The sequence below is a fragment of the Cetorhinus maximus genome, chromosome 7 (assembly GCF_964194155.1).
Source record: "Cetorhinus maximus chromosome 7, sCetMax3.hap1.1, whole genome shotgun sequence".
Lineage (NCBI taxonomy): Eukaryota > Metazoa > Chordata > Chondrichthyes > Lamniformes > Cetorhinidae > Cetorhinus > Cetorhinus maximus.
The window spans coordinates 64,719,373-64,745,487 of NC_135885.1; the positions used below are offsets into that span (position 1 = coordinate 64,719,373).

General features: G+C 39.4%; 1 protein-coding gene across 13 annotated transcripts in view; it reads right to left on the bottom strand.

The window, feature by feature from the left end:
- The window catches only part of LOC144682835 (mitogen-activated protein kinase kinase kinase kinase 4), a 337,463-nt gene that overhangs the window by 202,851 nt on the left and 108,497 nt on the right, over positions 1-26,115 (bottom strand). For all 13 annotated transcript variants that reach the window (XR_013577118.1, XR_013577119.1, XM_078545618.1 and 10 more), the window contains one exon: positions 13,211-13,267. Coding sequence is in view for 11 of the 13 variants with exons in the window: in XM_078545618.1 (XP_078401744.1) it covers positions 13,211-13,267 (57 nt within the window). In the remaining 2 variants the exon portion in view is untranslated. The remainder of the gene's footprint in view (positions 1-13,210; positions 13,268-26,115) is intronic.

The window sequence follows — 26,115 nt, forward strand, 5'->3', positions numbered from 1 at the left end:
GCAGGCCATTCAAGATAACCTGGCAATGCTGTACGCGAGCTTCCTCCACTAGATTTACTTAATCTCACTTTCATTCTCCACCCCCACCCTGGGGACGAGAACCTTGTGCAGTACTTTTAAGTGTTGTCTTAAACCGGATCTCAATTTCTCTTTGAAAGGTCAACTTTTGCTCCATCAGTTTGATTTGTGATGATACATCTGGAGCACAATTACATTTGGGAGTGGGGATTGTAGTAGGGGTAATTTAATGGAACTAGCTATTTACAAAAATTGCATGATGTTGAAAGACAATTCAACATAGGCTGTAAAAACTGAACTTCTGAAAGATCACATTTACACCATAGTCAGGGAGCAGAAGTCTAATTTTCAATAAAACTAATTGCTTAGACCTTCGAAATGCAATAGGGGCCAAATTGCTGATCTGACACCTTGGGATAAATTTTCATCTTCACTGGCTGGCCAGAGATCTGCTGAAGCATATCAATCACCCATTATAGAACACGTCCAATTTTCATTCCTTGCAATCAGTGGCCATCGGTCTTGCTAGATTACTGTCCAGGCATTTATTTGGTTCACATCAGCTTTAGCATTGCAGATAATCTACTTTTGGTGCATAAGTACACCCATCAAGACCACAGGAAAAAATACTTGTGTAATTAAAGGCAAATATATGTATCCCTGCTACGAAAAATTCTCAGTTTTTAGCAAGAAACTCAGAACAGTTGCTACAACATGTATATTCTGTAATTTTCTAGAAATTGTTCATATAGTGCAGTCCCTCATACAGTTAGCAGCACTGAACAAAGTTAATAAGGATTTGGTCCAGGAGTGACAATCATGCCCTATTATTTATACAGTTCCTTGCTGAGCCAAAGTCTTAACATATTTCACATGTGCCAGAAATGCAAATGAACAAAGCAGTAGATTTATAAAGAACTGTCTGCAGTTTCAGAAAAATGAAAAAGTGTTTTGCACAGTTAACTTATATGAATACACAATGATTTTGATTAAATTGTAAAAATAAAAAAACTTTTGGTTGCTTTATTTGTATTAATATAACTCACCCCAATTCATCATGCAATAATATAGTGATTGAGTTAGAACTAGGTGAGCCATCATTCAAAAATCACCTGCAGGGAGCAAAAATATAGACCTGCAAAGGAAAATTAAATCCACTGGTGGACACAAAATATTTAAGTTGAAGCCAACCAAGGCTTAGATTAGACCAAAGAGCCAATGAGTGCAGGCATGGGAGAGGTTAAGGGGAGGGGGAAGGAGGAGGAGGGAGGAAAAATGATTTGCCATAGACTTTATTTAAAAGTTGTGTATGACAACCAGTCATTTGCAGTAAATTAAATTGCCACAATTTTGTGAAGTGATTTAACTCAAATTTCTTGGACAAAGGGAACAAAGGGGGGTGGTGGTGGGTGGTGAAATGGAAACGTTGACTTGTAAGCATCTGCCAGCACTTGGCATCTCTAGATTTGGCCCATTTGTCTTTTATCCATGAATGCAATGATCAAGTGTAGCTCGCCAAATGTAGGATAGGCATGAAAGTTGAAAGAGGATAAAAAGCAACCCCTAGAGTAAGACACCCCAGAAAAAAAAGTAATTAAAGTGCTACAATACTTCTGGTGACACCATCACCCTTACACCTGCGATTTTTGAAGGGCTCCCAATTTTTTTTGTGAAAGCTAAAGTCATTTAAAGCTTTGTATTCTTACGAGCACGGTTTGGCTCTTGCATCCCAATCTAATTTCTGCTCTACCATTTACTGAGACAGATTTTTAAAAATTCCTTTAGCCTTTTCTTTGTCTTTACTGAGCTCTAGCAGATAACTCTCCAGTTCATCTATAGCCACCCTGCTTCCTAATGGTTGCAGTGAGCTCTGCAGCTTCCACTGCCCTGTTAATCATTGTCACTGCAGAGTGTTCCATGAAAATATTTAAAAAGAAAGCATATCATGCCCAGAAGCTGTACCTCTCAGTAACATATCATCTTCCTCCCCCAATGTAGCCTCCCAATACAAGGCAGCCTGAACACTGTGGACAAGGGATGACAGGATGAGAAGGAAAAACAGTAAATAGCGGAGATATTAGAACAGGATGAAAGCACAAACACAAGTAAAAAGTTGCAGTTAGAGCGATTATGAGAGAAAACAAAACTAAAAGGAACAAAGTGAAATTAAATATTAAAATTCTCAGCAATGGACTAAGGGACTACTGGATCAAAGAAAACCTACAACGGTAAAAGGTACGAAAAGAACAGTAGCACCGAAAAAAGGTAAAAAGGTGTTAAGAGGAGGCAACTAGAAAAGTGGAAGAGAATAATAGGTATTGAAGAGGCTACCATAGAAATCATAATTTAACCAGTACCCTTACCAATGAGGTAATTGGCCCAACTGTTAATCCATACTAGGCCATTCTAGTAGGGAGTTGTAAAAAAAATTGCAATGATATCATGTCTTTCATATTCTTGGGACAGCTAAAGTATTTCACTGTCAAAAAACTTCTCTCATTTTGAAAGGCAGTTTTGCTGGAAAATTCAGCAACCATTTAAAATAGTAAGATCCAACAATCAGAAAAGATCAAATAAATAGTGGTGACGACAGAGGGATAAATGTTAGCTAAGAAATAGGGAAAACTCACCTCCTCTTCTTCAAATAGTGCCTCAAGATCTTTTATGTCCATTTGAACAAACAAGACAGAGTCTTAGCTTAACATCTCATTGCAACACTCCTTTATAAATGTCAACCAACAGTACACTTGTCTTAGTATGGGATATGAATACACTACCTTCTGGCTCATATATAAGCACGCTACTCTAGTCACTGTACTTAGGAAGAAAACTTTCTCTCTTTAGCTCTGGCTGCCTTACCAGCTCAGAGTATCTGTGTGCTGGACAGGGAGCCAAAGAACTGAACTCTACCCATCCCTTTTTTTTTGTTCCATCCTTGTTCTTGAGCAGATAATCCAGGTTAATATTCCTGTGCATTATTGCATACTGTTGGAAGTGCCATCTCTCAGACAAGATCGAGGCTCTGCCTGCTCTCTAAGTTGGACATAAAAGACTCGGTGGCACTATTTTGTAGAACAACAGGGTAGTTCTTCCCCCAGTGTCCTAGTCAACATTTATCTCTCAATCAATATACTTGAAACTGATTATCTCGTCATGGTCTGGCCTGGTCAAAGTACTTGATTGGCTGTAATGTGCCTTCAGACACTGAGGTCACCAAGGACATTATATAAATACGAGCATTTTTTTTGTCCTGCCCATCACAAATACCAACTATGCCCACTTCTGACATGACCCACCTCCACCCATGTCCCAGCCATCTACCTCAAACTTCATTCATGCCTTTGTCAACTCTAGACTCAACTTTTCCAATGATTTCCTGGCTGGTCTTCCTTCCATCATCCTCCATAAACCTCTAATTACCCGAAACTCTGCTGTGATAGCATATCTTGAACCAATCCCATTCAATCACCCTTGTGCTCACTGACCTACATCAGCTCCTTGTCCCCTGGTGCCTCCACCTTAGTGCTCAAATCCTTTAAAGATTTTGCCTCTCCAAGGAGCACTGTAATCATCCCTTCGAGAACTCTGCATTCCTCAAACATGGATCTCCTGCACTGCCCCCACACTTTTAGCACAATCAGTAGACCAAGAAACGAATAAAAAGAGAATAGAATGTGAATATAAACCAGCAAAAAACAAAAATGGATGGTAAAACTTTCCATAGGTGCATCAGGAGGAAACATTTGGCTAAGACAAATGTGGGTCCCTTACAGGTAAGTCAAGAGAATTTTTCTCTCTCCACAGATACTTCCAGACCTGCTGAGTTTTTCCAGCATTTTCTATTTTTATTACCCTCTCCAGGAATGCGAGTTTTAAATCGTACCTGTACCTGTTCCCGACCACACCAGCAATTGAAAATCTGGGCCATAGACTCTATACTCTGAAATTCAATCCCTAAACCCCTCTAACACTTGCTCCTCCTACATGGCTTTTTTTGAGACTTTTATATGACAAAACCTTTACCCATCTTTCTTAATATCTGTTTCTATGGCTCAACATCCATTTTTGTCTGTGAGGCATGTTGTGTCATTTTTCTACATTAAAAGGTGCTTTATAAACTTTATCAGCAACTCTCCAGTTTCAAGCTCAACTACTCAAAAAAAAAGTTAGTTATGTCATAGGCATTAAAACCGGAATCCTGACCCTTGGAATAGTTGAGGCAGACTTTAGATACCTCAATGTACATTTCACACCAAAGGCCACCATCCAGCATGTCTTCCCCTCTAAGTCATATAGGAAACCAAAAGACTAAGCTCTTAAATCCCACCACAAGGTCTTCATACTAGGAAATCAGCCAGTTGAGTTGATCCAATATGAGGCTCAGAAACTTCAAACCTTCACACCTGATTCCTGCTTGAGGGACTAAGTGTGACCAGAAAGGCTGTACAATATGCTCAACGTGTCTCCACTTTCAGCCATTCTACCAGCATAGAAATAGCTAGCACAAACCATGATTGATCTTCAAATCCTGGGTCTGCCAACAGGAAAAAATGTGCTAGCTTGCTTGTTGTGGGAAACAAGTCTCAATATTAGTTTCAAGAAGGTGCATTCCCTCTGGTGAAGTAAGAGCCTCTCCCAACCTGCACCACTACCACCACAGAAACATGTTGCTGAAATACAAGTGGAGCATATACCACTAAGAAGTAATATTCAACCTCTACACAAAGTGGCACATTTTTGGAAATGTGCTTAACAAAAAGAGGAAAAACATTTTCACGCAAATGGTTAAGGTATGGAATGCACTGCCTGAGTGTGTGGTGGAGACAGGCTCAATCAAGGCAAAGGGGCATTAAACTGTTACCTGAAAAGGAAGAATATGTAGGGTTACAAGGAGAAGGCAGTGGACTGGCACTCAGGTAAACCGTTCATTCGGAGAGTGGGTGCAGACAATGGCTGAATGGCCTCCTCCTGCACTATAACCATTCTGTGATGTTGGCACAATAGTAGCCCACCCAAGCATAGCAATTGCCAGCCCCGCAGCTCCTCCTCCGCTATTGATCATGAAGAGCAACAACCTCAATGGAAATGGCCATGAGAATGAAGGGGATCATCCTTCCATTCCCAGGCCTAATTAACCAGCCGAAACCAAGGCTAAACAACTTCCAAGTCTGCTTTGTTCTCAAGCACAGTCATCTAGAAAACACTGAATGCATCAATGAGCCTCTCCTGCAAAGCTTCATAAAATCTGTATGTAAATGTGCATTCATATGTACAATGGTTGAAAAAAATATTCTGTGCATGTACTTGCTTGAGAAACAGAGACAAAGAACAAGCTCAACCTGAAGAGAGGGAAAAAATTGGTCCAACTGAAAGAACCGCCTACCATCACTGAATCCCCCACCATCAACATCCTTGACCAGAAACTGGGCTGGACTAGCCATATAAATGCTGTGGATACAAGAGCAGGTCGGAGGTTAGGAATCGTGCGACGAGTAACTCACCTCCTGGCTCCCCAAAGCCTGTCCACCATCTACAAGGCACAAGTCAGGAGTGTAATGGAATACTCTCCACTTGCCTGGATGAGTGCAGCTCCCACAACACTCAAGAAGCTGGACACCATCCAGCACAAAGCAGCCTGCTTGATTGGCACCACATTCACAAACATTCACTCCCTCCACTACCAACGCACAGTAGCAGCAGTGTACACCATCTACAAGGTGCACTGCAGGAATTCACCAAGTCTCCTTAGACAGTACCTTCCAAACCCACAACCACTACCATCCAGAAGGACAAGGGCAGCAGATAGACGGGAATAGCACCACCTGGAAGTTCCCCTCCAAGTCACTCACCATCCTGACTTGGAAATATATCGCTGCTCCTTCACTGTCACTGGATCAAAATCCTGGAACTCCCTTCCTAACAGCACTATGGGTGCACCTACACCACATGGACTGCAGTGGTTCAAGGCGGAAGCTCACCACCATGGGCAACTAGGAATGGGCAATAAATGTTGGCCCAGCCAGCGAAGCCCACATGGAATGAATGAATAAAAATAAACAAAAAGGAATTTCATTACTAGGATCAATTTTATTAAAATTAAGTTACAAAGACCAACATTCTCTTGCTTTATTACATCCAATCTAGTCATGTTTTTAAAACCAGTTATAAGCAGTTAACCTGAACAGTGGTTACCCTAATTAGCTGCACAGAATAGACCTCCCAGCATCCAGAGGGCACAGCTATTTCCTTATTCTGCATATCAATTTCCATGCTGAATTAATATCCTTTAAATCAGTATAACATTGTAAAAAATAATGTAATCAGTTAATTACATTATTCCCTTATCTGAACAAAGGCATTTCCTGGACAGTTCATATAAACTGTGTCTGACTAAAGTTCTGTTTAAGCAATAGTGCCAATAACATCTTTGGTCACATTGGCTTGGAAGCATTACCGATGCCAACAGTGAGAGGAAGCTAAATTGAAGTAAACAGTTATTCTGAATCAGCCCCAAGTTCATGAATATATTCTTACTCATGCTTAATTCATGTGTTTGTCTCCTTTTGTAACTCAAGACAATAATTCCTGATACCAACAAAACCCACTTTTTAAAAATGAAATTAAAGCAAAAAGATAGAAATGGGCAGAAGAAAAGGAAATAGATTCTGAACATAATTCTACAGGCATTTGAATTTTGCAATTTGGGATAAAGAACAGGAATATCATCCTTTTATAGGTATAATGTTCTACAATGCTAATAATCACACAAACTTTAGTAGAATGCATTTAATATAGATGCCCTAGCAAATGAAGCATTTCATCATTAAGCACAAAGGCACAGTATTGATTATTGAGCATTAAGTCAACAGCAGATGAAGACTACCACAAAATTAATACGGCCAAGCAGCTGTCAAATTTATGACAGACGGCAATGACTTTTGGGGGAATACATTTCTTGGCTAAGATAAAACAATGAGAATTTGTATTCATAGTAGATTTAACATAAGAACAATCCATAACAATTTATAAAGGCATGGTAGGGGTATTAGTTAAGGGGCCCCAAGCCTGAAAATTGTATTTTCAGTAGGCTTTTGAAGGAAGGAATTCTAAAAACTAGAATCAAATCAGTTGAAGGCTTTTCCATCAACAGGGAGACAAACAGACGAAAGAAGCACAGAAAGATAAAAGTCAGGACATAGCAATGCTATGGGAATTAAAGGCTGCAGGAATAGTAAACGCACTGTTTTGATCCTCCAGAATCTCTTAGATTCTAGGGCTGTCCCTCTGGATTGAAAGGTAGCAAATGTAACACTGCTGTTCAAGCAATCAGGGAGACAGAAAACAGGGAATCATAGTCCAGTTAGTCTGACATTGTTAAAAGCATGAGGTTTATATGACTATTGTGTCTTAGGACTATATCTTTTGGTTTAAAATTACCATGGTTTGGGACTGTATCTTTAAATGTATGTTAAATGAAGAAAGTCATGTGACCTATGCTGTGTGTAATCTGCCTGACAAAAAAAACTGGGTGGTTTAGTTGTTACATTAAAAAAGGAGAGTCACACTGTATTATCAAAAGGGAGGTGCCAAATGTCAATGCCTGGATACAATGACAGCAGTTTATAAGCCCACAATAAGACAACCTGAAGTCTCCTAAAATCCAGAAAGGTGTTATCTGCATCAAATTGTAAACAGTTGTGCTGGAACCTGTTCCTTTCCTTCTAAGATGAAAAGCAATGGTAGTTAGATAGCTGATTACTACTTGTATACATGGCTAGTGTATTTCCCATTGCCTTGGAGGGGAGGGCAGGAGAAGCCATTTTGAGATTAGATTACAGACTTCCCCATAAACCTGGAGGTATCACAGACACAAGGCAGTCACCATTTTGATTTTGGGTGATCTGCAACTAACAGAGAACAAGAGTAAAAGATGGATGTTGGCCAGGCCTGCACCTTAAACAGAGAAAATGCTGACTCTTATTGTTCCATCATATGGAATGCAGGTGGGAGCTTGCAATCAGTTTGAAAATTAAGTTTGTGAGGTGCTAAAACAACACTGGTGGCTCGCTTGCTGAAGTGAAAGGAAGGGTCCCCAGGAAAACTCTCACTGTGGAAGATAGCATTGGGAAAAGAACAGAAGTAAAAGTCTTAAGAGCTGCAGAACACTTTGGATTGTTCCAAGAAGAGTAAAAACTACTTAAGAGACTGAGTAACGTAACAAAATTGGAGCTTTCAATTGTTAGTAAAAGTGAAAGGGGGAATTTTCTGTTCAGTTGTTTGAAGTATAAGTTGCCTACAAAAGAAAAACAGCTTCATTAAAGGCAAAACACTATTAAGCCATTGGTGCAGTGGAAGTTCTTTTAAAACATGAAATCTTAACGTGTCATCCTTTCGGCTAAAAACTGGGAGTTCAAATTTTTCTTTAAACCATTGTTGGTCTCTTTGGCAATCATAACATTAGTCGGGAAAATTGCAATAATTGATTATGAAGGACATAAAAACGGGGCACTTGGAAAATCACAATATTAGCCAGGGTCAACATGGTTTTAGAAAAAAGTCAAGCTTGACAAATCTATTAGTTTGTTGAGGGTGTAACTAGCAGGGTAGATAAAGGGAAACCAGTGGAAGTAGTGCAATTGGATGTTCAATGGCACTTGTTAAGGTGCCACAAAGAGGTTATTACGCATAATTAGGGATCATGGGATTGGGAGAAATATATTCACATGAATAGACAATTGGCTCATGAACAAAATATACAGGGAGTTGGAATAAATGGGTCATTTTCAAGTTGGCAGGATGTAATTAGTAGAGTGCCGCAAAGATCAGTACATGGGCCTCAGCTATTTACAATTTATACAAATGAATTAGATGAGGGGACCGAGCATAATGAATCTCAGATATTGGCATGCAAGTCAACCTCTGAATCCTCGAAATATCCCTCCAAAACGGGTGTTGACTTACACACAGAGTATAAAAATGAACTGCCGACATGGGTGTCACAAGCATTTGATGCAAAGGGTGGGCATGTCTTGAACTCCCACACAGCCCATTTGACACCGTGCGTCCTGTTACTAAGTACCGCTAAGTAAAATTTGCATTTGAGAGGTGAAAAATTGATACTGACTACAAACGTGAGGATAGCATGTTGTAGCTGAAAAAGTGGGGGGCGGACTTACATGCCAATTATATGCAAAAGCATGATTCTTGGGGCTGATAAAATGGGGTGGTCTTAGACCAGGTCAACTTATATGCTGTGATTTAAGGTTTCTAAATTTGCTTATGATACAAAGTTAGGTGAGAAACTGACTCTATGATCTGGGATGTCAAGATTCACAAACCGCCTACAAAATTTCTATGCAAATCAGTTGATCCTGCTATTATTTGATTGGCATTTACAGGAAGATTTTTAAAAAAGCATTTTTCAGAAGTGCATTATTTCAAATACTGAAATAAGTACACTAGATTATAAAATTAACTGACAAAAATAAAATTAGTTTATGAAAACAAAATGAAACAAATACCATAGCAGTCAACCATGTCCACTATATTATATGTGGTATATATCAGATTTACAAGAATGGTTCCAGGGATGAGGGACTTCAGTTACGAGATTAGATTGGAGAAGCTGGGGTTATTCTCCTTAAAAAGCTTAGCAGGATATTGATAGAACTGTTTAAAATCATGAGACAGAGTAGATAAACCATTCCCAATGGCAGAAGGGCCAAGAACCAGTGGACACCAATTTTAAGGTCAAAAACAAATTATTGTGGATCCTGGAAATCTGACCTAAAAACATGAAAGGCTAGAAATACTCAGCACGTCTGGCAGCATCTGTGGAGAGAAAAACAGCTAGGATTTCAGGTCTGTGACCTTTAACAAATGCTAATAGACCTCTTGAGTATTTCCAGTATTTTCTGTTTTTAGTGTCAATTTAAGGTGCTTGGTAAAAGAACCAAACAGCGACAAGGAAAAACTTTTTTTAAACACAACAGGTAGTTAGAATCTGGAATGCACTCTTGAGAGTATGGTGGCAGCAAATACAAATTGAGGCTTTCAAAAGGAAATTGGATAACCTCTGAAGAGTCAAAAAATTTGCAAGACTACCAGAAAGGATGGGAAAATGAGACTACCAGAGTTGCTTTTCCAGAGAACCAGCACAGCTACAATAGCCTGTATGGTTGGCCATTCAATGATTCAGTACAATTTGCTGTAAGAATATACACTAGGGGGGCTAAAAAAACAATAAGCTTAACTCAATTGCTATCTGACTACATAATAGGAAACAATCCAGCAATTGCTGCTATGCCTGCAGTCTAAGCATCAAAGCAGTGTTTTGTCTGTCCACTGGCTGTGCCCAAATCGACCGCCCCATTTCCTAAATTGCAACAGCGACTACAATTCAAAGAATAGCTCAACGGCTGAGAAGTGCTTAGGGACATCTTGAGGTTCTGAAAGACCCTATATAAATGCCAAATCTTTCTATCAAATATAATATTTAAGAAGCCGATTGCATTTAATATTGGCTACATTGCTGGGAAGATAAACCTGGGTACAAAAAAAGTACAAACCGCAGCAGAAGCTTACCACCAGTGTTCCTGCTAAGTGCCTGCGTGGCCATGCAACAGTCTATCAAGTGTCATGTACTAAACTATTACAGCCACACATTCTGATGGTTAAATGAGCTTTACTGCCACTCTATAGGCCATGAGCAAAGAAATGGAAGCTGCGATGGCAGATGGCAGCGAGTGGGAGGGCGGGTGGGAGAGGGCAAGCAGGTGGAGGAAAACTGGAAATGGCGAGGCAGAATGGAGGCGATGGGCAGGGTGGCAGGCAAGAGGCAGCGGACAGGAGGGTGGCGGTCTGAGGGAGGGGAGTGGGTGAGCCAGGAGGGAAGGGGTGAGTGAAGCAGGTGGTGGCAAGCTGGGAAAGAAGGGGCAAGTCAAGCAGGTAGTGGCAAGCTGGAGGTGGCAAGTCAGGGTGGAGTGCTGGAGGTGGCGAGTAGATAAGCAAGTGGGAGGGGAGGGGCGGGGGGGGGGGAGCAATGAGTCAGGAGAGGTGTAGGAGGAAACCAGTGAGCTAGAGTAAGTTGAAAGTTACTAAGTTAATAAGTGTTGTTAAGTTAAGAGTTAGTAAGAGCATTTTTAGGCCTGTAATCCCACTGATCCAGTCATTCTGCTGCAACTGGTTTTGTAGAATTGCAGTATTAAAGGAAGATTGATCCCAAAGACATTAAAAACTAATTCAAGGGAAATTCTTGGGAGTTCTGAAAAGTTTTAGATTCCTACACCTGATCTCCAAATAATAATGTAAAGGTTCCTGTAAGTTTAACTCATGGGACATTTTAAACTGTGCGTACTACCTCTCCCCAATTCACTTTTGTTTGCGTGTGAGAGGCAGTTTATGTTAAAAATTGTGAACTTGCTTATTTCTTCAAAATTCATAGATTTTTAATCTAAAAAAGCTGTAGGTGGAATAACTATTGCCCCAAGAACTAAAAAGTCATTCTTCCTCCTGGGATTCCATTCTCTCTTCACAATGTTCTCTTCCCCAGTTTTCAGATGTAGTTTCACCCTTAAATAATCATTTAATTTACAGTACAGTGTCTCTCTGACCTTCACCCTCTAGTTCACAAGAGCCAATCTCTTTCCAAATTCAGAGACACTTTAATTCTGCCTGATTATGCTTGTTGATGTGAAGAAATGACTGTGCTATTTTCCTCACTAGTCATAGCAGTTTTAAGAAAAGAAAATACTTAAGCTGAAAAAAAGTTGCTTTTTCCATATTTTTTACCAATTCAAAAGGCAAGCCTCCTTAGCTCCTTCTATTTTGATCTTGTCAAATTGAAACAAAAAGATACTTATCATGTCTTCTTCATCGCTACCAATTCTTCTGTCAAATTCTTAAAATATAAGCTACAATGTAAAAACAAACAAATGTATCTCTCACATATGGTAAGGTCGTGGTTATCGCACTGAACGTAAAACTTAGAAGTTGAGAGTTCAAACGCCACCGTGGTAAATTTAAACTTAAATTCAGTAAATCCTGTAATTTGTGGACTAGCACATTATTGTGTCAGCTGGCGGTGGTATTCTTTCTTCTTCTCCTTCCAGACCTTTAGTAACTTATGTACTGGTGGCGCACATCCAGACATCGCCTTGATATTAGTGCACCTAAAATTCATTCAGAACATGAGCAGATAAGAGGGATCCGTAGATCCAGAATGGCACCGGTGACAGGCATTTTTCTGTTCATTTCTTGCTATGATAGAATCCGTGGCTTCAAAGCTTGTATTTTTGGAGGCAGGGCGTGGCAGAAGCAGGGGAAACTGACCCTTCCAGTTTCTTCAGAAACCAAGACTGAAACTGAGATTTGAAGCAAAAACTTCTGGGAGACTGGAACTGGTTGAAACCATATAAAAGAACACAGAGCCATCAGAGCTCAGATGATGATCCCAGTGGTACTGTGCAGGCAGGCTGAAGATGATGAAGATCCAGAAGCTGCGACGAGGCAAATATATAGTTGCTGCAGCTTGATGATAATATTGGTGGATCTATGCCATCCAGACCGTCATAAGCAGAATTGAGGAGTTTCTGCAGACGTGAGCCATTTTTGGTGAAGACTGTGCCCAGAGAACTCCAGTTGGTTGTACGCTGCTGTCAGCTGGGATCAGGGTAAATCCTAGAAGAGGAGGAGCTGAAATTCTTTGTGAGGAAGACAGAGTTTTGAGGGACTTTGCGGCTGAGATTGAAAAATAGTTGGTGGTCTCAACCAAGATCATAACATTGCTTATTGAAAAAAAACAGTAAACAACATTTCAAACACATTGAAGAGCCTTTTCAAGTCACTGCTGGATAAAAATTCTAAAACTAGTTTTGTTCAGTCAACTGTGTATGAATTTATTACAGTAAATACCACCATCATACTGTGTGCATTGTAATATAATACCAACCTAAATGCATTGGACAACATGTTAATACTAACCCTACTTTTAACTTTTGTCATGCCCTATGAAATGTCAAAACTCCACCAGACAGGGCTAGGTTAAACAATGAAGGCTATAAAGTCAACATTTTACACAAAATTTTAATTAGAGTATATAGCTTTCCATTGTGTTATGAACGCAGAAGCAAGCTAAATAACTCAAGTGCAATTTAGGTATTGGAACTATTATATAGAAATGCTGTTGGCTCACCTCCGTGACATCCATAACTTTAATAGCTGCGAGTTGACCTGTTTTGACATGGCGACCCTACAAGGAAAAATAAAGGCATTAGAATACACAAAAATTTTCAATTACATGCCAATTTGAGATGGCTTAGTAAAATTGAGCCAAATAATTATCTGTCCTAAATGAAAATATTCTTCAGTCTGAATCTGTTTTAATGTTTTAGTTGACGGGCAATATGATCGGCGCAGAAGGGCCTGTTTCTGTGCTGTACTTTTCTTTGTTCTTTGACTACAATTCTCCAGTTCAATTCACATGCCAGTAAAGTCTAAAAAACAAGCTACCTCTATTGCATATGTAAGACAGATATGTTTTGTATAGCAAAGTGAAACAGCAATAAAAACAAGATTTGTTCATTGCTAGCACTCAGCAACCAGTTTGAAATCTATTGTGTTGCATGCAAATTTTTTTCCCTTCAAATAGGGTACTGTGCTAAGTTCATCACAACATTTTAAATTAAGAATTTCCATTCTTTTTCAAAAAGCTTGCCCAGGTGTGCAAATCTCTTGTCTTCCTTCCTTGAAGCTTAAACCCATACTATTTCTACAAATTAAAATGTAATTGTTCTAATCTCCTGGCACTAATAACTGTCAAACAATAATCCAAATATATAAACGGATGCAGATATTCAAATTCCTTTTATGCAAATGGCACCTGCATTTTATTAACAACCGTGAAAGGATAATTTAGATTATTACGCCATAACCCGAATTTCTCCCTACAAATCTCCCTTCTTTCTTCCTTTACCTTTCCACCAAATAATTCTTCATCTTTGGTGCATGCAGTCTTTTCAGCTCCTTTTGACCTAATTCCTTTAAATTCATCAGTCTCTCATCCTCTCTACCCTTTAATACATTTCCAGCCACTTCCTGGACCACACCATGTCCTGCAGACTCTATCACTAACAAGGCAAACATCAACCACTTCTTTGTCACCCTCAGGCCTACATCCTCCCACCCCTTCTCAACCACACTTCCTTCCGCATCCACTCCAGGGTTAAAAAAACTCATTATCTACTGCATTCCCTAACTCAACTGCATCCCTTGCCTTTGGCCCTTTAGCCACAAAATTATGACAACTTTCTTAACCACTCCCTTATTTCCATCTTTGACACCCTAATCGCCAACAAAACCGTCATCTCCCACCCCTGCTCTTCCCCAGTACAGCAGCATGTCCGCTCCCACAAATCTGCATGACACAACCTTTTAAAGTGCCTGGTACACAAACAGTTTAGCCATCCATCGCCAGTTCTGAAAGGACCAGAGCGAGCTCTAATACATATCACTCTCCTCTACCCCAGAATCAAAAGCAAAGGTAGACAAAAATTTTCAGTGTGATAACACAAACATGATTAACACTGCACTTGCTTCGAAATGCTGTAATGTACTGTTCTAAATCATAAGCAAATAAACTACGATTCAAAAATGGCATCACTTCCTTATGGCCCATATACTGTGGTTTTTACAATTCCTTGATTTGTTGGATTGATTTCTTGCATTGTTGAAGCAGTCCTGATCACATCATGGGGAATTTAACAGAAGTGGTAGCAATTATAACTGAATATAATTAAAACTAAAATAAAGACAGTGATGTGCATTTGTATACAGTCATTTTCTGGATTTCGGAAATTATGGTTTAACTTAGTTTGCATGCAGCCAATGTTAACTAGGGTTACAAGTCGGAGCTTACCCACTTCTGCTTGGCCAGGTCATCCTGAGATTATTTTAGTCGTTAATTGGCTAGGGGGTGAGACTTCTACCTCCACCCACCTCAGAGTTGCCAGCTTATTCGGATGAATGGCATCTCTCATCCCAGTAGCGCCACTGGGAGCGGTGGCCACTACTGGCATTACAGGCAGTTCCCAAACACTGAGGAGCCATGGATCTAGATGAAGAGGCGAATGAGGTGTTTCATTGGGGCCAGGCTGGCAGGCCCCAGAGAGCAGAGTGTGAGTCAAGGAAAATACCTTGGAGGCGGCTTCCATTGGGAGGAGACCCTTAATTGGTCTCTTAAGGGTCTAAATTGGCCCAAGGACAAGCAGGCTGCCCAACATCTCCCCTGCCAGTGGTATAACACCAGTGGCAAGAGACACGTTGCCACCGCCATGGCATTCTATTTTAGCCGTGAGGGAGGGAGGGTATAAAGTGCTACCTTGGTTCCGTCTGTACAGTGGCCAATCAAAACATACTTCTGGGAAATGAGGAAAGAAAAAGGAGTTTCTGTTCAAGGGTGCAAGGTTGAAACTATAGCTAGAATTTTGACCTTGATGGGCAGGTGGGCCCCACTGGCTCAGCGGTGGGCGGGCAGCCGAACTCCGTTGCCGAAACGGGGCCGGCCGCCATTTTTAGTGGGCGGGCCAATTAAGGCCCGCCCAGCAGGTTGCCCGACAGGAAGTGCATAGCGCTTCCTGTGCAGGGGGGGATTCCCCATCTGTCAAAGTGCTCCCTGAGACTAAGTGCTGTCTCAGGGAGAGCACTGAATGTTTAATAAGCTTTAAAAATAAAGAAAAACATTATTAACATATCCCCCTCATGTGACACTGTCACATGAGATGGGACATGTTAATAAATACACGTAATCTTTAAAAAAACTTTTTTAAAACTGAGATGAAACCTCATCCCGCCAGTGGATGAGATTTTATCTTTTTTCAGAAGCCCGCTGGGGCTTCTGGCCTGCCTGCCAGCCTTAAGGTTGGACGGGCAGGTCTTTCAATGAGCTTAATGACCCTGTCAATGGCCTCAATTGGCCATTGACAGGTCGGCGGGCTATCCGCCCACCTTCCTAAAAATCCTGCGTCATTTTCCCGTCAGCGAGCGGGGTCAGAGGCAAAGGTATTGAATTCTTAGAAGCTGTAGATGATTTGGATTTTTCCAAATTTGAACCGGAAAAAGTTCGGGTCAATTCACAACTTGATGGATAGTCTGGCACCAGCAAGGTAGAGAGAGTCAATGATGTTTCTAGATAGTCACACATATCACACTAGCCCTATGCATAAGAATTTTATCCATGGAAGTAATATGTAAAGGAAGTTCGAGAAGCATGAACAAAGCATATGTTAGGTCTCTTGTACTTAGTGTGGAAATTCTCATGCTCTTTGGTATTGTTTCGAGTTTTTTTCAAACAGGTGAATCTATCACTGGCTCATGACGCAATAAAAGACTGATTATAAATAGAGCAGTCGGTTATTCTTCTGCAAATTAAAAATGATTGAACTCCTGAATTATTACACTATCAAAAATCGCTACAAACTTAAAAAGGTATGAATGATCTCGATGCAAGGGCTGCTATCTCTGTGACCAGATCACTGCAATTCTGGGAGAAAAGATCTCTTACATGGTGGAGGATATAGTTCTCATCTTTTCATAAAATTTACTCACCGCAACTTTTGGAAATGTTCTAGTGAAACTTCGCCTTATCATGATACCAAAATAATCATATGGACCCAAAGGCAGAGCTTTCTAAATGGGAGAGCAGTCTTTATACTTTGGAATTTTAAAAAAGATGTCTACAGTCCTGATGTTCAATTAAACCCCAGCAATATTATTTATCTGCATCATCCATGTTCAAAATTGAATTCAGTTATGCAGGAATTAAAGGTAAATTCTGAACTAAACTACAAAGGCTGGAGTACAGGACAGTGGTAGGATATGGTTCAAGCCCTTGGCCTGTGTCATTATCCAATCTATGGAATTCATTGCCACAGAAGGCTGTGGAGGCCAGGTCATTGAGTGTATTTAAGACCAAGATAGATAGGTTCTTGATTGGTAAGGGGATCAAAGGTTACGGGGAGAAGGTGGGAGAATGGGGTTGAGAAACCTATCAGCCATGATTGAATGGCGGAGCAGACTCGATGGGCCGAATGGCCTAATTTCTGCTCCTATGTCTTATGGTCTTAAATACACCCAACACGGATTTCAGATCGAGTGGGAGATAGCCAGGTCCTTGTAGCTAAACTCACTTTTCTAAAAAAAAATCTTTCTACTCCTCCTCCCATCCAATAGGAAAAATTTACAACAGGTTATTTAATATTACAAATTCCAAGTTTGACAGATCCAGTTTTAAATTTGGAATCCAGGAAAAAGAGCAATCAGTAAGTAATAAGTTTAAAGAATTAATTTTTCATCCCAGCTCTGCCCCAACTGAGGCTGACTAACTCAGCACAGCCAGCAACCCATGCCTTACTGCCCAATATCACTTCATGTACAAATTTATCCATTGGGCCAAAAAAAGGCAGTAATTTTTTTGAAAATTCTCTACAAAAAGCAGAGTACACTGTGCAGAATGATCTCAACTTCTAACAATATGCTACGCCTAGAGAAAGATTCTCATTTCCTGTTCAACATCAAAGAGTATTTCAAAACGGATATAATTTCAGTGAACAAAACAAACTGAACATTCTTCCATTTCCATTTAAGTATTATTTTCCCCAGATAGCCCATACTTCTGCTTATCAACATCTTGTTTATGTTGGGATTAGCAATCACTTCAAATAATCATCCTGTTTGGACAAAGCATCAATTAAAATTCTGCAACGAATACTTGTACAACTCGGGTTCCAGATACAAGTGCCCCGTTCCCACTGAAAGCGTAATTATTCAGTTATAATTGCAGTTTTAAGCAGGGAGCATTAAGGAAAACTGAGACCATTCAGCATTTAAAATTAGATATATGGCAACTCTTTGTGCAACCGCCACAAGTTGATGTTCCCTTTAATGCAGACAAGTTAGCCTTCACCTTTATATTTCTAACATTAGAAAATTATATTGCCTGCGCTGATATTCTTAAATCAGCTTTACTCAAAATAGATCATTTGCCACATTTATTTTTTGAAATTTTGTTCCACATTAGCAAAACCAAGGAATTTATTTGGCCTATTAAACCAATGGTTCATCACTGATGAAGTCGCAGAAAAACAGGTGCCTTAGGGTAATTGCTGCCAGATTCATTCCTTGATTTAAAAAAAATACAAAATATTGTAGATATGATTGATTTTATGCCCGTTTACATTGTACAAACCACTTACACTCAAAATGGGTATGCAACATGGTAAAATTGCTAGCGTGGTGTGATTCACATAGGAACCGATAATTTGAGGTTTTAAGACTTCTACTGTAACACAAACCAAATGCAATATTAATAAAACACCATTTCAGTAGGCAACTTATACTCTAAGCTACACTTAACTTTACAACAACTGAAAATCACCTGCCACAGTTATACTTTATTCTGTCCCTTATAAGGGCACTTAATTCTCCAGGAACTAGTCCAAGGCTATTTTCAGCTCCTTTTTCCTTTTCTAGCCAGATAACTTCTACTCCCCCAGCTGACTTTCATGGTGAGGGACAAATATCCTGATGATAGCAAACAATAGAGATTTGCTGCCTCCATCTCTCAAGTTCTTGAAGGCTGGCCCTGAGAGATTCAGTGGTATTTTTAAGAAAACCTGTAACCCAATCCTACAATGGCATCCTATGGGCTCTTCCCCTCTCAAACCCTATTTCCATGGCAATATGAATCACCCAGGCCTTGTATCCAGGTAGAAATGCTAATTAGCTATCGTCTGGACCCCAAACTTCATTATATTTTGGGATTAAATAGACAGTATAAAGTATAACCATCTACAAAACCTGACATTTCTAACACGTCCATGGGACTTAGAGACCAACAGTCTGTCAGCGCAGCTGCCCTGGTCATTGTTTACAGGTATGAATATCTTGCACCTTCTTCTCAGTAAAACAACTTGCCCCCGCCCCCTTTAACATTTAACAACTGAGCCACCAAGGCCAGGGCACATTTTACCCTGAAGACAGTCCAAAAACATAACAAGCTTACATTTGTGACAAATATGAATTTTTTAATCACTCGTCCTGTTTATAATACAGAAATAGTCACATTGGAAATGTGAACACAATTTGAACATGTACAGTGCGGAGAAGTAGCATTCACAAGCAGTACTTAGTTATGGGCCTTCTTTGGTGCTGGTTGAACTGTAAACGTATCCCGAAGCCAGAATAGCATGGTGCATCTGGCTGTTCCAACAGCTGGAGGTGGTTATTTATGTTTGCTATTATTAGTCCTTTATTTCCAGAGAAGGGGGCAAAATAAGTTTGAGGGGTGATTTCATGATTTCAGAGGCAGATATTGTAAGCTACATCTATGTAAGAGCACTGTCTACAAAGTAGGATCTCCCCCAAATCTGCTGCACCCACCCACACCCCAAAGAGGGGGCACCTTGCTAGAATGGAGCATCTTGCAGTGAACGCAGGTTTTTTTCCCTCACCCTTCAGCTCCAATTAATTCTGTCCAGCAAATTGCTTGAAGTGTGAGGGCAACAGGACATCTGGGACTTTGGTGAATGACAGGCCCAGTAATCTACTTCCTTAACCAATGAGATTCAGGGATAGAAAAAGAAAGCACAGCGATGGAGAAGCAAATAAGGTGAATTAGATACAGAAAGAGAAATAGAGGGAAAAGAATGATTGGTTTAAGAGGAAAAGAAAGCCAAAAATAATTCAAATAAAAAACCCTCTAGGAACTATTTACCACCTGCAGGACTGTTACTCCAGTTTCAATTGTTCCCTTTTTGTGCCTCTGAGGTAGCAGGAACATAAATCTCAGAACAAAATCGCTTTTTACATTGCAAATTACCTACCCTAACTTTCTGTGGTGTTTAGTTTTTATTTACGGTGCAACCCAGCAATTTCTTGAAACTCGTACAGAGGCTGTTGATGAGATTCTGTTATCACAAGGCTAATGATGAATGGTGCAAATCATCCAACAATTTGTGATGATTCACTTGTCAGGGCATAGTTCTTCCTCATCACAAATATACACGAATAACCATTAAACTTGCCTTATTTTGCCAGCAAATTCTGGCACCATGTTATCAAGTGGTAGTAATATTTGCTTAAGAATGGAACTGCAAAAGGGCAGTCAAACCCATCAAGTCCATTCCTTCTTATAGCCATGTTCAATACATGGTCAGAGAATATTTCATACATAGGGGACTTTGAGAGATAGATGACCACTGACTACAAATAAAACCTAGCAGGGGAAAATCCTAACACTCTTTTTGACTTCTAAAGGCAATGCTACACAAATAAATTTTCATTAAGTCAATCCAATATATTATCCAATGTTGTATTTTTTGACCTTAATAGTTCTCAGGTTAGTTTGATCACTGGAATTTATCCCCATATTGTTCAGTTTAAACAGATCATCCAGCACTGCCACCTGAGTTGACCATCCAGAAATTCTAAATGGTCAGATTACTTGTCTGAGATGTAGCACTGAATGACCAGAAATTTGTTCTAACTAAATATTGGGAAGACTGAAGCCATCGACTTCAGTACCCGCCACAAATGTTGCTTCCTAATTACTAACTCCATCTCCCCCCCTCAAAACTGTCGTGGCTGAACCAGATCCTTTGCAACCTTAGTGTCACATTTGACCCCGAGATACGTAAACTCCACATATCTGTGCCATCACTAAGACCTTTGTAATATCACTCAATTCCGCCCCTGCCTCAGCTCAGCTGCTGGTAAAACCCTCATCCATGCCTTCATAACCTCTAGGCTTGAGTATATTAATATCTAATAGGTTCTGTTTATGGATGTTAAATACCCAGTAGTTTAAGGTAATGAGGTTAACAGGTGTTGGGTATTGATTAGTTATGCTAAGACATGTATATAAAGAAGAGTTAGCCAGCACTGAGTGGGAGGATGTTAAGAATGGAGAAGTAAGCTCTGTAATAAACAGTCTCTACCAAAGCAACCTAGTCTCAGTCTTCTTCACAATCAGGCTTGGGATATTTCTCAAACAGCATTCCAATGCATTCCTGACCTTCTACATTCTATGTTCTGTAAATTTGAAGCCATTGAAATCTCGGCTGTCCAAGTCCTAACTTGCATCATGCCCCGTTCACCCACCACTTCTGTGCATAATGACCTACATTGGCTCCTGATTAATCAATGCCCATTTTCAAAATTCTCAATCTTATTTGCAAATTCCACATTGCCTCACCCTTCGCTATCTCTGTAATCTCCTCTGGCCCTACAAATGCCCAAAATATGTGTGCTCTTCTTAAATTCTGGCCTCAAGAATCCCTGATTTTAATCACTCCATCATTAATGGCTATGCCTACAGTTGCTAGGGGCCTAAGCTCTGAAATTCCCTCCTTAAACCTCTCCACCTCGCTATCTCACTTTCTTCCTGCAAGATACTCCTTAAAACCTACCTCTAAGCTTTTGATCATCTGCCCAAGCATCTGATGCGGCTAGGTGTCAAATTTTGTTCTATAGTGCTCCTGTGAAGCACCCTAATGTTTTATGTTGAAGGTGCTAAATAAATACAAACAGTTGTCATTTTTAAAAGTCAATGGCTAAAAGTCAACCACATTGACTGATGTAATTTCTACATATGTAAGGTTGGGAGGTTTCCTTCCCTAAGGGGCATTAGTGAAGCAGTTGAATTCATAGTTTCTACTGCCAAGCCAGTTTTGAGCCCCGCTTGTTATTTATTTAATACATCTTGATTTTCAAGGATTTACTCAAATACCCTCTGAAAAATCTTCTGGACATCACGTCTACCCAAATCAAACAGAGCTTCATCAAGCTTCCTCATTTTACTAATGAAGATAGATCCCAAAGCATGGATTGAAAACGATCTTTGTTGCAGATCTCTACATCACTAGTAATCCAAACCAAAAGATCAATGTCATTTGTAAAGTGTACAGTTCAGAAGATAAAACTGTAGAAGTTTAAACGTATAGTACCAGGAATGCACCTTAGGTATATTAACATTATTTTCAGATAAGGGAATTTATAATTATGAGAATGATAATGGTAGATAACTGACTTTTTTTAAAAACAGCTGTGTTACCAATATAGAAGACTTTTAAGGTCACATGTACCAGGGCACTAGAATTCTAGCGTGCTACCCCTAAGCTGTGAAATGCAAAATTCACAGAGAATGCTGCAAATTCTCCATCTAAACTGGGAGATCATTGGTCTTCCCAAAACAATGGAAAAAAAGCATAAAAGGGAAAAAAATGGAAAAGCCAATTACACAGCAGGTCTAGAGCAAATTTCCAGGCTGCGTTCTCAGCCACAGAAGGTACACCATGGAGGTGGTACCATAAGAAAATACAAAACATGATGCAAAAACCATAGGAAGATATCACAGCAAAGCATTCTCTCCACTGCTCCAACCTGCTGTATTAGTGTTAATACTTCCAATGTCTGTACTCTCACATGTAGCCATGAAGTGTGACTTGCAATACAAAAAAACATATTAGAGAAGATTGTCCTCAGTATCCTACTCTGCTCTACTGGAAAAGTTGTCTCTGCCAAACAAATGCAATGAAATCTAGGTAAAATTGTGAACTCTCAACTTCAAAATAGTTATACAAGCTCTTTATACCTTCAATCTAATAAATTTTGTAACAGATAAGGTCGATAAAGGGAATGTAATGGATGTTGTCAAATGCTTTCTTAAAATCTATATAGACAAAAGTACCACATAAAAGGTTGGTTAACAAAATGGATGCTCATAGAATAGAAGCATCAGTGTAATCTTGGATTTTAAAAATTGGATTATGGACAGAAAACAGTGGTGTTCCCTAAGGGTCAGTGCTAGGACCACTATTTTTTAAAAAATACATACATAACCTGGATACTGGAGAACAGAATAAAGTTTCAAAATTTGCCAATGACACCAACTTGGAAGTATGGCGAAGAGTGAGGATGATATTAATAGACTGCAACAGGGCATAGATAGGCTAGCAGAATGGGTAGACAAGTGGCAGATAGAACTTAATACAGATAGGTGTAAGACGGTGGAAGAGGCAGTGTAAATTTAATGGCACAGTTCTAAAGAATGTGCAGTAACAGAGGGATATGGGGGATCATGTGCATGGATCCTTGAAGGTAGCAGGACATATTGAGAGGGTGGTTAGCAAAGCATATAGGGTCTTTGCCTTCATAAATAATCCACTGATTATAAAAGCAGGGAAGTTATGCTGAATTATGTAAAGATCTAGTTGGGCCACAATTATCATAAATATTGTATCTGGTCACCACACTGTAAAGGAGGACTTGAGGGTCCTTAATAGGATGCAGAGGAGATTTACCAGAATGGTTCCAGGAATGAGAGAATTTAGTTACGTGGTCAGGCTGGAGAAGCTGGGCTTGTCCTCATTGGAGCAAGGGAGATTCAGGGGGATTTGACAGAGGTATACAAGGTTATGCCAGGTTTGGATAAGGTAGACGTAGAAAAGCTGCCCTTATTAGATGATGGTACAAGAACTAGGGGACACAGATTTAAGGTACTTGGCAAGATATGCAGGGGGGATATGAGGAAGAATTTGTTTCAAGCAGCAAACGGTAATGACCTAAAACTCATTGAGGCTGTGTAAATGGAGATGATGAATGACTTCAAAATGAAATTGAATGGCTACTTGAGGGAAATAAATGTGCAGGGCTATGAGGATAACACAGGGGAATGGGACTGACTGCAGTGCTTTACAGAAAGCCAACAGCCACCATAGACTCAATATGATGAATGGATTCCTTTTGTGCCATGAGGATTCGAAAGGACGAATGGCTTCCTTCTGAGCTGTAATGACCCTCATAACTCTAACTAGTTAAGTCACTATATGGATTAGAATTCAAAGATCTACTTTTGTTTTATCTCAGACTGATATGTAAATTCCTGACAAAACAATATATTATATATAAATACCATCTCTGCAAGCGCCAAACAAGCCTCAACCATGTCAAAAGATCATCACAGCTAGAACATTAGCAAATTTATGGCTCAATAAAGAAGCTTAACCCTCTCGGAAACAAAAACTGTTATTCTTTTATATTAGAAAACAAAATATTTTGTTGAAAAGTATTGCACTGTTGACCTAGCTAAATCATAACTTTGTTCAGCACTAACTCTCCCTTCAAGAACATAGAAATATAGTATTATGGGGCGTAAACAGTTCGGGTTGACAGGCTTAAAAGCCCCATTTCCTATTTGTATTGATTACATGACTGCCAATTATCCTTTTGAAAAACTTGAGATAAAAGTACAAAGTTGATGTTTTCTTAAATAATATTCCTATTCAGCTCAAACTTCAATTAAAAACATTGAATAATCCAAATTAATCAAATTAGTGCTTAACTGAACCTAATACAAGAAGTGTTCATGTACAAATGAAACAAAGCACACAGTGGGCGTATTTGATATCTGAACAAAAATGTTTCCTGAACTGTTACTATAAATGAATAATTAAGCTATTTGACTGCATTATTATTCCAATATTGTTTTCCATTAAAGAACATTAATTTAGCAAGGAAACAGATTAGAATGAAATGCACACTGTAGATATCCAATAATACGTGGCTGCTCAATATAGATAAATGGTGTCCAGATAAACAGCTTTCAAATGTGCTTGTGCTGCATTGCTAGAGAACTGCTGAAGCTGGGAGCATAGCATGAGAATGTTTTTACATTTGTTAGTTTATCTAAATTTTCAGCTATTCACTGTGTTGGTAAAGGAAATTTAAAGAATTAATAAAAACAGCTTTTCATTGAGTCCTTCACAGGTGCATCTGTACCCAGACAATTAACAATTCCTTTTATAAATTTGCATATAACCTGTATTCAAGTACAACATTTGTAATGCTCTTCATTCTGTACTTTAACACAGTAGACATGTGTTGTGTGGGCAAATCTAAATAGTTCAGCTGCATGCACTCAATGTCACAACACAGCACATTTATGTTATCAGGATAGGGGTGCCATACCAAACTTCCTTACTTGGTAAATACATAATGAAGAGTGATCCTGCTCGACTTTTCCATCATTTCTGGCTACAGTTGACATGAAGCTAGGCTATGTTACTATATCAGCATAAATAAGCAGAAATGCTTCTGCTAGCAAGATTAGGCCAAAAAATGTAGTGAAAAACTATTCCTCAGTAGTTACTGAACCTTTTTACTCCAAGTCAATAGGAACCCTCCTGCTAATACTCACTAATGATTAATATCTGGCTTTTTCATTGACACTTTATATAAGGACATGCAACATACATTCTTGGAAGCAGCAAACCGCTCCGAACTATAATGAAAGTTGTGGGCACAATGAAAGTATAAAACTGGTTTGAAAGTAGAAGTTGCTTTACCAAATAGAAATGAAATTTGTTGCAGAGAGAATAGGAATCTCACCTTACTCGGATCCCATACCTACTAGTTATGATGAAGGTTTCCCATTAGTGAAAAACTGTGGAAATCACTCATTTCTGAAAAGATATCTGGTCCTTCTGTTTTGTGCACTGCTCCAGTTGTAGCCTCATGCCATTTGACAGAATTTTGACTACATGCTACTGGCATCTGTTAGGCATTATTTAACATGCTTGAAACTTTTTTTTAAAAAACTTCAATCATGGGAAACACAAATTCTGTGGGCATTGAAACTGAAAAATGTGTCCAATGAATAAATTTAGTCTGCAAGTTACTTTCACTCTGAAGCATGCTTACAAGGTTGGGTTTTGTATTGATTTGACATTATGGCTTTCTCAGAAGGATATCTATGTCAAAGCTCTAATCAAAATGAAAATGTTCAGTCTACAAACAATTTATTATTCCAAGCATCCTTTAGATAAAAACATTAATGAGCAGATTATATTTTAAAAGTTAGCTTCAGAACGGTCAACTCAAACAAGTTGATTGAAATAAGGCTTTTAAAAATACTGCTCTTTTTTTCCAGAAAGCATATCCTGGATTAATTGGTTCTTGTTTTATTTGACGATAGGTGCAATGGTGAATAAAGTGAGTTTTTATACAAACCCTCAAATATGCAACAGAAGAAAGTGCCAATGCCCA